The 15429-nt window shown below is 35.5% G+C and overlaps 1 protein-coding gene across 1 annotated transcript in view; it reads left to right on the top strand.

Moving 5' to 3' along the window:
* Positions 1-11529, top strand: part of LOC122813297 (solute carrier family 22 member 7-like) — a 1073907-nt gene extending 1062378 nt beyond the window's left edge. Inside the window, exon 10 of the mRNA XM_044085933.1 lies at positions 10205-11529. Coding sequence (XP_043941868.1) covers positions 10205-10301 — 97 coding nt within the window. The 3' untranslated portion in view covers positions 10302-11529. The remainder of the gene's footprint in view (positions 1-10204) is intronic.
* The last annotated feature ends 3900 nt before the right edge of the window (positions 11530-15429 follow it).

Below are 15429 nucleotides of genomic sequence, written 5' to 3'. Positions count from 1 at the left end.
ACAGCTAATTTTTCCATTTATAGCTCTTATTATATTATTATATAGAGCATTATGTTACAAATGGTTATAGAACTATGTTCAACATATGTATGCTGATATATGTTTCCAAGTCCAAATCTCTCCAGTTCTGACAATTTATCCAAAATAATCTTCTTCATTATTTGTCATTAACAAGAAAGTAACCTATGGCCTAAATGTCTATGGTTTTGTCCTTTTCCCCTTTTCCTTAAAGATGGGTCTAACAAGTGCATGTGTCGAGTCTAGAGGAAACTCCCACATACTTAAATGAGTTAGGGAATAACAGATTGGAAGGTATTAAGTTCATGCTGAAGTGCTCTCAGATCGTTATTGCTAGTTCTGTCTCCTCCCTTTGCCTTGTTTGGGTCCAGTTTGTGTAGTTTTTTCAATATATTCTAATTTAATTTCATTACTTGAAGTTACCTGGATGTTACTAGGACAATTTAACACCCCTTTCTGCAGCCAAACTGTTTTTTATAAAATTTTGTAAAAATATCTCTAATCAGTTGGATTTCAGAATAACTTTTCATTTAGTGATTTGTGTGTCTTTACTCCTAGCAGATCTTATGTATCTATAACATGGTTTTCCTGCTATGCTCAAAATTTTTATGTAAATTTCCTCCAAATAGTTCTTTATCCTGCCTCACACTATGGTTAATTTGTCTATCCAGCTTGTTTATTTCAGTTGTCAAAGTTATAGTTTGACCTCATTTTCATTTCATATATTTTTCTCTCATTTTAAGTATTTTGTTCATATGGAAATGCAATACAATACAGTGCATTGAACAGCAAGTCCCCTACTAAAGAAGAGAGATCAAACACCATCGGACTAAAATAGGAAGGGAATGTACAGTAACAGACTGGGGTATATTATGGTTATTACTGATCTTTAGGGAATGGAGAATTGGTAAGAGAAGGCAAGTGGTGTGGAAGCATCAGAGATTGTCACACTGAGAAATATGTACACAGCTGTGCAACAGTGACTATAAATAAAGCTATATTACTCAACTGCAGTAAATGTAAAGAAATCTGAGCAACTTCACTTGTAAGTATACTAGGTCCTGACTGGACCTGTTTTGTAAACAATGAGAAACAGGACTTTGTGGAATTTTGTTAAATAAATGTGACTATTCCATTTGAAAAAAGTGACAAGTACTTTCTTTAAAATCTATAAAATAATACATTTTGTTAAGTGATTTAGAATTTGTATAATGAGTGGAACTGTTTTTACTAACATAAACGGAAACAAGATGAGTATTTGGCAATATGAAAATCTTAAAGTCAAGGAAATCAGATTTTAGGTTTTTAAGGATTATAACAACAAAGACATTTGAATCTCAAATTTTGAATCTCGGTCTATGTCTTGGGCACTCTATTCAACAGTTGCCTTTCTACTTGCTATAAGTATAGCTCAACATACAAGGAACACCAACAGCAAAGCATTTAGTACCCAGAAACAAAAATAAAATACTTAACACCAAGGATCAAAACCTCTGAAATTCTTAGAAAATTAATCACTGCACATACAAAAAAAATCTTTTACCATGCAGAATGCAAGTATTCAATGGTCACTGTGTAAAAAAGGGCTAAATATGTGATTGTTTTATTCCTTATTTAATTTACTGAATTTCAAATAGGCAACAAGATAATGTATTTTTCTTTCCTTACAAATTCCACCAGCTGCTAATAAAGTGAATTGCTGTCAAATAGCCTCTTTCACTGTCTGTAGCTATAAGTATTAGTTTATCTATTAACCCTTACATTTGCTTGGATTAGCTGTTTATATTTTATTGAGTGTATGTATTACTGTGCATTTGTACTATGCTAATAGTATTAACAATTGTTAAGCAACTGAACACTTGAATTAAATTACTTCCTTGAATGTCTATGATTTATCTTCTGTTGTATAACTGTAGGTTTCTTTCTTTGAATTGTGCTATGTTGTTAATGAGAAAGGGCCCATGCAGACCAGTCCATCTTCATGTCTAGTTAGTCTGCCATTCAGTCAGTCAGTCAGTCAGTCACCAAAGACAGAAAGGTAGACAATAACTGTAATTATACCATGACCCCCCCCAAAACATGCACTCTGATTGGCCAGCGTGCACATTGTAAATCGAGTTATACTAATGGAAAAAGGTCCGCGGACTTTTCCATTAGTATAACTCTACGCTATGTTAAATGGGTTTAACATAGCGAGACAGCTTTAAAATAAGAAATGGAGATCTCCGTTGCTTATTTTAAAGCTGTCTCACTATGCTAAACCCATTTAACATAGCGAAAACAGTAAAAAAAAAGCAACGGAGATCTTGCTTTCTCCGTTGATTTTGCCAACTCTGATGTACTGTGCAGGCGACAGTACATCAGAACTACGGATGCCAGACATCTGCGGAAGGGCAGTAAACAGGCATTATACTATGCCATTATTTAAGAAAAGTAATAGTTTCTTTCTTAAATAATGTCATGTATAATAGCAATAACCACTTCTGGGTGTGGGTAATGCTGTATTTACCCACGGTTGGCTTTGTTTGGTCGGGCTGACCAAACCGTAACCGTGGGTAAATCAGCATTACCTGCTATATTATTTTTCATAAACATGGGGGGAAAGCCATAAATTATCAGCATCCCAGTTTTAGATCATACATTAGAACAGTCATGGAGTATCTGCTGAATAAAATAATATGTATGTATCCTGAAGACATTGACCCACAGAACCAAAGACAGCAAGGATTCATGACAGGAATTGTATCATAAATAAAGCTGAGTATTCTTTGACTGGGTAGCCAAAGTGGTTTATCACAAAAAGTCTACAAATGCAGCCTGCTCACATTTTGTGAGGCTGATTAGCATTGTATCACATAGATGGCTAGCAAACACAATAGAAACATTTACTGTGGGTCTTAGGGTGATAAAATGGATAAACCATCGGATGTGTAATATTGCACAGAATGGAAATGGGGTTTAGATAGATGACTGGGTGGTTACTTGAGGTTTACCAAAAGGGTCACTACTGAGTTGACCTTTCTGAGTCCACAGATGTAATGTTGCAAAAGATTTATTGTCATTTACTTAAAACACATTAAGTTTCACTTCAGGGAACACAGATTTTGAAACTGTACTTTGTAGACAGGGATATTATTGGGAACAAAACCACTACTTATATGTTCTGTGCAGAAGGAAACAACATGCACCTCACTCTAACTCAATGTACTCCAAGATATCTGCATTATAAGAAATGAGCATGTTATTCAGTGTGATGAATTCAGATAAAATTCTTTCTAGTTACCATGTTTGATGAACTGCATTATCAAATTGTGAACTGATGAGATGCAAACAAGCAGTACCAATGCAGACGGTCAGGCAAGAAAAGTTTGCCTTTTCCCAATCATGCAATATTGTGCAACAGTGTCAATACACATGAAGGTTTAGATATGATGAACTGGAACTTTCTAAAGAAATAAGCTAAGAAAGAATCACAGAACTGGAAAATAAGCATTAGCAAGAGAAGAACAGAAGACTGCTCTTGTGCAGTGGTATTTCATTGCCTAAAGGTAGTAAGCAGAAAAAAAGAACATACATGGGTAATTTCAATATTGTGATAAGCAGAAAGAGGCATCACTGGTGAAAATAAGAAGCTGTTATTAATGCATGTAGTTTTGTGCAAAAGAGATGAATGGGCATGAAACAAAGTCCGTCTGTAGAGTCCAAATATAAACCTTGATAACAAGGGAACACTATCAGAAGATGCAAGTTTTATGGTTTAAGGAAATAAGAACTAAATATTGTTTCACAAAAAGGGTGGCGGATGATGATAATCATTATTAAGAAACAGCAAAGGAACAGTATGAAATAGTTGTGGAATACATGGGACAGCGACAGAGGAAGTAAGCTACCTATGAAGGAGTGAAAGACATGAATCTGGGAGTCCTGCACTGTGAAACAAATAATATGTAAATGGCAAAGAAATGCAGTGAATCTCCAAACCTCAAAACTCACTGTAAGGCTACTCACCACATCACTATTAAATATAAACTGCATATTTCCTGTTTTGCTCTTTTAGGGTCAGTTTTCCAAGGAGTACATTTGTTTCTTGCAATTTAAACAGGAATCCATGAATTGGTATGGCATGCAATCCTCCCCCCCTCCCAGATGTTACCTCTAACTGACTCCTTTTTTTTAGTCTATGGAAGCTACAAACTGAATAAATTACAAGTTAACCAAACAGTTAGTCAGTTTGTATCGAAACTTTGGCACGTTTATTATTTAAATTTACTATTGCTGCTTCATCTGCTTTTATTTTATTAGTTAAATTAGTCTGATCCATTAAAAATGTACCCATACATATTTTACTCTCTGTCAAGGGCACTCTTAAGACAATATACCAAATGTGCACTGTACTTCTGGGCAAAATCCAATGCCTGCCACACCAAGATAATCTTCACTCTGTCTGGGTGAAGGGCAGAGTTATAACAACTGCTTTCTCAGAAGTCCATCTTCGTCTGTCTCAGCTCAGTGCCTTGTAGTGTTCGCCACAGAACACAGTATCAACAGAAACTGAATATTGGCTAAATGGAGGGCAGCATGCTGCAGAAACTACAGTGTTAAAGATAACCATGGTATATATATATATATATATATATATATATATATATATATATATATATAAAATTATTTCAAAAGATTGCAGTCTATATTGGTAGTAGAGGCTTTGTTAGTTACCAAAAGGTTATCAAAATGTGCCAGATTTTTACATCAGAGTGCATGTGTTGTATCTTTAAGAAGCATATCAAGGACTGAACGTGCACATATAAATACCAGGCACATGCTATTCCCAGTGCCATTTTGAGAGTGCAGCCAAAGAGTGAGCATGTATGATTGCAGTAATTATTCTGTATATAAGTTACTTAAGTTAAAGTCAGTAAACTTCTATCATGATGTGTTTGTATAAAATAAAGCTGCTTGAACAGAGCCCACGAAGGTTATTCTATTGTGTCCAAAGTAAGAGAGCAGCACAGTGTCATAACTGGGATTCCAGAGAATGATATTTGGAGCCATGAGGTGCAGATATAACAGTGAAGGTAAACTAAGAGAGATGAGCACAAAAAAAAAAAAAAACAGCCAGAAAAGATTCAAAGGTAATGAGAATTTGCATAAACTGCTTATTTTATAAAAAAGAAAAAAACAAAGCATTACAAGGGCACAAACTACATTATTAAACAAGCAGGAGCCACAAAAGGGCACAAACTACATTATTAAACAAGCAGGAGCCACAAAAGGTTAATTAACTAAGCAAAACATTTAAGATTAAGATATTTGAAGAAAAGATTATCAGAAAAGCAAAAAAAGTATGTTTACAGCAAAACGAGTATATTTGAAGCAAAATGGGCATGTTTAAAATAAAACAAACACAAGAAAAGTACAATGGGCATGAAAGGAGATTAAACAAGCAAAATAAATATAATAAGGGCAAAAAACAATGGCATATTAAGTATAAATAAAGCAAAGGCAACTGCATGTGTTTTAGTAAAGTGCTGTGTTTTGGCATAACTATGACTTTGTATTGTATCAAGGGTATAACTGGAGTTATTCAAAGTATCTCAAAGTGTGTAAAAGTGCTTACAGTTTGTGCTTATTACTGTGCATGTATTCCAATGAATTTATTTGACTGCAAGGTGCAACTATTTTGTGAAGTACAGTCAAAGTATAGCCACTTTGAAAAGTTACTTGTGCTGATGTGTCCTACTCCCAAAGTATAGTCATTACAGAGTGTTTCTTGCACTGTAATGAACTGTCTAGTAAGGTGCCACCATTTTGGGGAAATTTCAATGTGCTGTGTACAGTTTTTCACAAAATGCAATTACTTTAAAATGTTACTGACTCAGCTTCTCCTGCCCAGTTCATTTGCATCTTAGGTATTTGAAATGTTTCTTAAACTGATGAGGTGATTTCTTGTAGTACAGTAATTTCAAGAGTATTACAGTGCCTGAGAGACTTATTTCACATAGTTCAGTTTTACAGAGGCTTGTTGTACTATTAGGCAAAGTTATATATACTGGCATAAATTTCTGGCATGCGTGTATGTGCATGTGTTCGTGCTTATTTGGAAAACCCTTCACTGGTATGTGTTAGTATGGCAGATGGATTTCAAAAACCCTTACCACTTGTATTTGATCAGAATATTGCAGAGAATTGAAGAATATTTGAGCAAGGGTGTGATATTTTTATAGAAGCAGCTTATTCAAAGATGCATGCACCAGGGCTTTTATTTTCTTAAACCTAACAGGGTCAGAGGCTATTGAAAGTAAGCATTCATTTGTGTATGCACTATCAGTATATGAGGGAGAAGGTGAAAATCATCATATCGTTGTACAGGTTGAATCAAGGGAATACTCTGAGTGTCTGAAGCTCAAATTCAGAGAAATGTGTAACCCCCAGACAAATATTACATTAGAGAGAGATTTGTTTTACATGACAGATCAGAAACCAGGGGAAACTTTAGCAGCTTATATAACCAACATGAGAAACAAAGCCAAAATATGTTGATTTGGCGACTGATGAGTTAATAAAAGAAAGACTCTTGTGTGATATTGATAGTGCTGCTGTGACAGTGATTTAACATTGAGTAAAGCCACTGAGATGTGTCAATCCATGAAGTTACAGAAAAACACACAAGTATGGTTGCAAGTGACAAGAGCATGGTTTCAGTAGGCTCCAGACCAAATGTAGATAGCATGCAACACATGGCAAACAGAAGTAGACCTAAGCACATGGCAGTCACAACCCCTGTGGGTTCCCCAAGGAAACTACGTAGTTTTCCAGCAAGTTCTAACACCAGTTCAGTTAAAGGAGCATGCTCAGTGTAGTACAAATGTGAGTTAACAAAACCCAAGTCCAGCTTTATTGCTAACTGTCGTAATTGTAGTGCCAATCATGTGTCTAAAAGAGAAAATGCTTAGCATTTGGTCAGCATGTCAGACATGTAAAAATGGAACAATTTTTTTAAAGTTTTGCAAGTTAAGAAAACCCCAAACAGTTGTAAAGAAGGGTCACACAAAAAAGGAAACTGATCAAGTACAGTTGCAGCAGTCTACTTTCTATGTAGATTGTGTATCAGTAATTGGTGAAAAGTTGATGCAGTGAATTTATATGCAAAGAGGTACAGTCTGGATTAATGGTAAATCCACAGAGCTTAAGGCAGACACTGGTTGAAAGTGTAATATTGCATCAGCAGACACACTTGCTAAAGTGAGAACTAATGAACAACTCAATGTGACCAGTAATGAGAAACGTGTTGCTTATGGAGGTGAAGAAATTCAAACCTAAGGTTCAGTGATGCTTTCATGTTATTTGACTAAGAACTGTTACAACTTGTTATTCTATGTAGTCCAAAGACCAGTATAATCATTATTAGGTCTCAAAGACAGTTTGAGAATGAATCTGCTTTCTTTTACCAAAGACGTTCATCATATAAGTGCATGTCCTAGTTCTAATGTTTCTGAAACCATTTTCTCAGAGTATGCTGATGGTTTCAAAGACAAGTTGGGCAAACTTCCAGTTGTGTATTCCATGAAGTTAGACCCAGAGGTCACTCCAATAGTCAGACCAGCAAGAAGAGTTCAGATAGCTATGCAGGATAAAGTGAAGGCTCAGCTGGATAAAATGGTACAGCAAGGTGTGGTTTGTCCAGTCACAGAACCAACTGAATGGGTTTTGTCTATAGTAGCAGCTCACAAAAAAGACAGATGAAATCAGAATAGATCTGACCAAAACATTGAAGAGACTGCATCATCCAATGCATACAGTTGAAGAGGTTGCAGCTCTAATACCAAATGCCACTGTTTTTTATCTTGGATGCAAAAAGTTAATTTTGGCAAGTAATGCTTGATCCCAAATTCTCATTACTAACCACTTTTGGTACCCCATTTGTCAGATACAAATTTCTAAGGATGCCATTTAGAACAAATTCTGCAAGTGAAGTCTTCCAGCGTGCAATGGAGCAAAGTTTGTTTTGGTTATCCTTATGTCATAATAGTAGATGATTTATTGGTTGAGGCTATGGTGAAGCAGAGCATGACAGAAACTTAAATAGCGTTCTAGACAGAGCATGTGAAGTAAACTTGAAGTTCAATCCCCTGAAGTGAATAGATTTACCCATTGGACTAGTATGCATACCCCACTCATGTTCAGAAGCATAGTTAAGAGCCAGTTCTTGAAAGCTGATAGGCTGAATACTGTTATTACTCTACATTGTAAAAAACTGAATGAAATGACAGCAGAATTCAAAGAATGTGGATATGAGGATAAGTTATTGCAGAAAATAAAAAAATGATACTTTGGTGAATAGAGTGTCAGATGCCAGACCTTATTTCACAGCTCATATCAGCAAAACGGTTAATATTAGGGATGATATGAGACAATATTACATGTGATATGTCATTACTTATAGTAAGAACTCTAAAGGAATTAAGAATATGACAACAAAAAATTGGAATATCCTGAGAGCTATGCCTGAAGTTAGTAGTATATTAGGTGAGAAACCATGTTTCACATACAAAAAATGTCCTAATTTAAAAAAAACATTTATGCTATAAAGACTTGTCAATTATTCAGTCACAAAGAATAAGGAAAATGGACACATTCCCATGTTACAATTGTAGTTGTTGCAATGATATTATGAAAGATAATGTATTTTTACTCACAGTAACTTCAGGAAGGTTTGTATTTAAATGTTATGCTATGTGTAACACCATTAATATTGTTTATATTGTTAACTGTGTGAAATGTCCTGCCTTTTATATAGGAAAAAGTTTTAGAAAACTTAAAGAAAGGATAACAGAGCATAAATCAGAGATACAGAGAGAGATAATCAGCAATGCACTTGCTAAGCATATAATAGAAAAAGGCAGTGAACATAAATTTCTCTTCAGGGTGATAGACCTTAGACTTAGGAGCAGAAGGGGTGGTGACTTAAATGACACACTTGAGGTGTGTGAATGTAAATGGATTTTACTGTTTGAGGCAGATCATGCACCTGGGCCTAATATGGCTGTTAGCACCAAACCTATTTTAAGAAGAAAACAACTGGTTTTAAAGTAATTATTTTTGCAATGATTGTGTAGAATTCTTTGCTTTATATTTCATATTACTATTTTATGATTGTGGTAACTATTTTGTTAATGTTTTTATCATTTCATATGATTGTTTTATTTAATGGTCTAAGGCTGTGTTGTGCAATTTAGTTTTTAACTATTTAAATGTGACTGTGACTGTTGAATTTTACATGTACACACTGAGGAAGGATTTGTCCCAAAAGCTCCGTGGATTTTTGATTAAACTTTTGTATCTTACATACTCTTCCCTACCTAATCCTCACACACACACACACACACACACACACACACACACACACACACAAACTCCCATCCTAACAAAAGACCACTTACCTTTGCCAACCAAAATGGCAATCAGTTGAACAGACGTTCATACAAATTGATGTTTGCACAAACAGCACTAATGTTCACTTTGTAAACCAAATATGTATTCATCCAAGTTAACTGCAAGCTATGGATTTTATCCCACCTACACCCACTTTATTTGCATATACCACCTCTAAGGTCACAGCTAAACTGAAGAAATGGGCTCAGGCTTGAGTATAGTGTCAATGATTTCAGATTACAGCAAGTTGTACACACCTCCTGCTGAACTCTGTATACTGAAGAGTTTGCTAAAGAAATATAATGAATCTTATGACACTGCAGCTTTTGAACCCCTTTTGCTCCAACTTTGCTTTGGAGAAACATTGTTGATTTGTTGCAGTTTCAGGTAATTGTGCTTTATCTGAATAGTAAACCCCTCATTTAGCAGGACTCACCATAACTGTAAGTAATTCAGATAAAGGGACCATGTTTTCTAACTCAAGAGCAATTTCAGTGGTGGTTTGTATATGTTAGAGGGGTCATGGGTTGTAATTCCCCATGATGTTCTTGTTTGATTGCTTTCTAGAAAGCTCTATCACAACTACATGAGTAGATGTTGAGTTGTCATAATTCCAACAGAGCAATTCATCAGGATTTGCAGTGCCTTCCCCCTCATTTACTTAAAGATACCATTTACATAAAGTAGCACATCAGGATTTTAAACTATTGTTTATTGTTTTTTATGACTCTTGTTCATATCTCTGTCTCTGCAGCCACATGTTCAAAACTTCTAATCATCCTGGACAGCATACAGATGAGATCTTCAAAATTGCTAGAATCCAGAATGAAGAACAAGAAACACGGTTGTAAAACCTGCAACAGACATCCAGAGTAAAAGCTGCAAAAAGCACACTTTGCATCTGCTTCATAAGAAATTATTTTTTTATTTTGCTATCCCATTATAAAGATAATATTCAGAGACCATTTCTTTTACAATGAGATAAAGAAAAGCAGTTGAACTGCAACTATAATCTTTAATATAGTTTGGTTACAGCTGGGTATAATTTTTCCTTCTCTGTTCATCGTTTGTTTATGAACAGTGATCCACCATTTGCATTTTTATCTTAACAGACTGTAGTGAGCTTGAATTCACAGATACACTCTAGGACAGGGTTATTTTCTTTCTTGCCTTTTAACTAGATGATGACTTGAAACATGGCGAGGTATATAAAATCAAAGGAGATGCTGTTGAAAAAACAGAGACTTTAATAATCTGTGGACATTTTAACTATATCATGACAAAAATTGTTCTACTAAAGTGTTTTAGCACTTTTGTTTTTAGTAATGCAGACAATCTAAAAACAACGCACATCAATGATACAAAAGTCCCACACGTGAACCAAAATTCAATTGGTCATCAGCTTGCTGTAAAAGGAGTGCAAAATGCATGCCATGGGAAGAATTTATAATCATTACCATGTTGTGTACATACTGAGGTAACCATTTCCAATTCAGTAAAAGGAGTGCAAAATGCATGCCATGGGCAGAATTTATAATCACTACCATGTGGTGTACATACTGAGGTAACCATTTCCAATTCAGTGATAGCCCTGCAAGGCTGCTACATCACAAAGATGTGTTGAAACACAGTGCGCTATCTTTGTGACATGCAGGAAATGCTAATGAAGCATTCTGGCGGAGTCATTAGCTATGTGTGGTAAGACATCTAAAAAACTAAGCAATTCAGTCACTCAGCTGGTTAAGTTACCTCAGCCACCCATGTTAACAAGCACAGACAAGACATTGTTTCTCCCAATTGTCGTAAAGCTAAATGCCAGGGTGTTTAGCAGTCTGGTCATGTTGTGGGGGGGGGGGGGTGTGCATGTGCGTGTTTGTGTAAATATGTTTGATTATGAATGTGAGTGCGTGTAGAAATAGGAGTAGTATATGGTGAGTGTGTGTGTGTGTGTGTGTGTGTGTGTGTGTGTGTGTGTGTGTGTGTGTGTGTGTGTGTGTGTATGTATGGGGGTTAGTTAGGGGACAGATAAGTTAGGTGTGCACGTTTGTGTGTGTGTGTGTGTGTGTGTGTGTGTGTGTGTGTGTGTGTGTGTGTGTCTGTGTGTGTGTGTGTGTGTGTGTGTGTGTGTGTGTGTGTGTGTGTGTGTGTGTGTATGTGTGTGTGTGAAGTTCTGCATGGGAGGTTGCAGTAGGAGGTTAGTTAGGGGATAGGTAGGGTCGGGGTGTATATGTGTGTGTGTGTAATGTATGCATGAATGTGTGTGGGTATGTGGCAGGGGCTTTAATACCTCCACACTACAGTAGACTAATGATCAAACCCTGCAACACTGGGGGGGCATTACACTCCAGGGATACTTTCATTATATTATGCGTTAAAAATAGAACAACATTTTGCAGCATAGAAGATGGGTGGGGGGAAATAGAGACCAGGGATATTCTCTTTATATCATGCCTTGAAGGCACTTAATGTAGAACATTTTGCAGCATATAAGACATGAGGTGAGGGGCCACTAGAAACCAATATTGTGCCTTAGAGGTAACTACCAAAATTCAAATCCTGTACCTTCAGCACTCATGCCCAGACCTTATGCAGAAATGTAGTGTTCTATACCACCACTGGTAATCTTCACTCATCATCTTACTTTAAAAACGAACAATAAAAAGTTAAAGTAAAAAATGGGGGAGAAAATATTCAAAGTCTACACCCTTGACATGGAGTGGGAACCTTAACTCTCTATACTAAACAATGAGCTACTGTTAGTAGACATTTTTTACATAATAGTAAGTACAATACACTAATGTATTGCACTATTCACTGATTAAAATGGTCTGTGAATTATGAGGGCACTGGCCACTGTTCCCCAAAATTATTTTTGAATCGAAATTAATAATGTCCATAATTCCTGGTGTGCAGTAACATAATTATATGTAATTTGTATGTAATTTCTCCTTCTTCATGAGAATACCATCCCAAAACAAAACCTGATTTCAGAATGGGGGAAATTTAGGCAATCTATTTTGTGAGACACTTCATCAGCAGTATCTTCTACTAATGTAATAAGATTTTATTTATGTGTTCATTTTATGTATGTTTATCAGGGTACTCTAATTGCAACTGAGTATTTGCAGTACTGTCAGGGTACCTCTTTTCTAAGAAAAATAGATTTTAGGTGTGACGACACACCATTGGACCTGTAATCAAGGAGCCTCAATCCTCACCACTGGCATGAGTGTGCAATGTACACTGAGAGGATGACAAGGCACACAGGTAGTATTACCAGATGCAGCTCTCTGCATCAAGTGCAATTTCCCTTAAGAGCACACAGAGACCCCAGTCAGTCCATGGCGGGTTCCTCTACCTTTCTCCAGATCCCCAATAAGATGCCTCACTGTTACAGCTATAGAGTTGAGTCTTTAGCCAGGATTCCAAGCCAAATCCTCCAACACTCTCTGTGTCCAATCAGTGCTTTGTATCCCTGCCCAAGTAGCTGACATACCCACACAGACTCTTTGAGATTTTGATTTGTGCACACACACACACACACACACACACACACACACACACACACACACACACACACACACACACACTTTCTCAAATTAATATCTCAAATATTACTGCTGGATAGCTTGCAGAATGATATAATTTATTGTCATCTGACTCTATCCCAGGTGAATCCCCTACTGCTAGAAGCTAGCAGTATTTAGCATCTACCTGTGAAAATACATAGACCGCACATCTTTGGCAGATGCTGGGAGTCATAAAACAATGTTAGTAATCAGCTAATTTCGAAGACAATACAGAAAGCTTTTTAGTATGGACATTCTGTCTCTAGTAATTTAATTTCAGCTATTTTTCTGAAGTTTTGCTGGAATGGAGTTAAGCTCCTGTGTTCCAGTTTCCACTGTTAAATATATACATTTAAACAGCTACAGTAGTACATGTATAGTTCTGTTCTATTCCAGTAGGGCACACTGTGGCTACTTTTCAAACACTTTGCAAAAACCTTTTTCAACACGTCTGTACAAACCTAGTTTGATATGTACATGACATACAGTTTTAATACATTTGTAACACAAGCATATTTTATGAATCATGTTAATATTCACAAATGGTATACAATTATTTACAAAATTTCAAATGGTTGGGCTGGCAGTATCCCCCTTTGTCACAGTAGGTGTTATTAATTCCAATTAGAAAACATTGTTTTTGTGTGTGTGGGGGGGGGGAGCAGCGATCTGAAGCAAGTGGTAAGTAACGCTCTCAGGTTTATTAAAAGCAGAGGTCAAAAAACTTGAAGGATGTGCTTTACCCATGCATTTGTTCTAATGGAAAGTTTAATAAGTAAGGCATTTTTCTTTGAAGTACAAACAGGGCAGATTTATAGCTGTCTCACCATATTTTGAGATAGATTTTTACACATCTCTGCTTGAAGAATTTTCTGTGTTTACTTTAACTGTATTTTTGTGATATATTAGGGAAACTGAATGCTGTAGATCCTAATGAGCAGCAAATCATTATCTGTGTTGTTTTTACAGTTCTAATAATTAGTATCAGAGCATTTTTCTTTAACTAGATAAAGTGCAAAAGACTTGAAAGATAGTCTGAAATGCCTATTAGAATTAGCATATAAGTAAACATAATATTTAGAACTGATTCATGCCATTTTACAAGTAATAAACATTTTAAATCTGCATTGTTCTACAAAATATATGGAAATTCAAATCATTTCATATCTCTAGACATGTTGCTTCTAAATGTCTTATACTAGACCTGCTAATTTGTAAATCCATATGGATATATTCATGAATATAACATTTTTCTGTAAACATGTCCAGTATTAACTGGTAATTATGCAAGGTTAAAAAATATAGATGTTTTACTTTTTTTAGATATGCAGCATTACAGATACTTATATTTTATGCTTACTCACTTTTCATGTGGTTTCTTATTAAGTAATTTTCTGTTGAATTTTGTTAGCACTGATTAAACGATATAACTTGTCTTCCTTTTTTGTTTCATTGGTCTTTTCCATGTTGCGCCTGATGTATGACTACATGCTTGTTTAGTTATGATTCAACATTCGGAAAATTAATACTATATTTACTGAAATATACTAGTAGCAAAAGCACCAGAGGAGAAAGGCAACTTAGTCCTTGCTGAAAAAATGGATTTTATTACCACAAAGTGATACTGAAATATACTTGGGTGGAGCCCTTCTAAGGGACATTTGAATTCAATTAGTCATGGGTGTCTAACAAATAGTCATGGGTGTCTAACAAATAGTATAATACTGCCCTGTAGTTTATATTTAAAAAAGTGGAAAAAATTAACTAATTTTCTAAAATCAAGGCACAGTAATTTGATTTTGAAATAGAACCATATTTTTTAAATTCTTTCTTAGCTCCTGATGCCTGGCAGCCATTAGCCTCCTATGAAAAGAGTCCATTTATTTATTTATGTGACATTTGTTTACTGGGAAAGTCTGACCGGACCAGAAAGTGCCTATTTTCAGTGGCGGCCCGGGGAGAAAAGCTCCACAATTGCAATCTTTCAGAACTCAAGTACAGATACTATAAATCACAATGTATCATGTTGCATTACAAAACATCAAGTACAAATATTTTAAATTACAAAGTATGATATTACACTAAAAAATATAACAGTGAAAAATGTAATGAGAAAAACATAAAACATATGTTTTATAGTAGAGTTCAATGAAGAAACAATAACATGAGCATGAAAATATGTTAGGAAAAATTCAATAGTCATTTTATTTGTTACATAGATTAGTATGCGATAAATTAGATCTGAGATATTTAAAGAGATATTAGAAATTATATGATTGGAGACAGTGAGGGGAAACGGAGTGTTGTATTTATATGAGAGACGTGTTCATATTATGGTTATAGAAGGAGGCAGGATGAAGAGAATGAGATTATAAGAAGAGTGCAGGGTAGGGTGTCTTCAGGTAGCTTA

This window comes from Protopterus annectens, chromosome 1.part0, assembly GCF_019279795.1.
Source record: "Protopterus annectens isolate FY-2018-M chromosome 1.part0, PAN1.0, whole genome shotgun sequence".
Lineage (NCBI taxonomy): Eukaryota > Metazoa > Chordata > Ceratodontiformes > Protopteridae > Protopterus > Protopterus annectens.
This window is presented reverse-complemented; position numbering and strand designations above follow the sequence as displayed.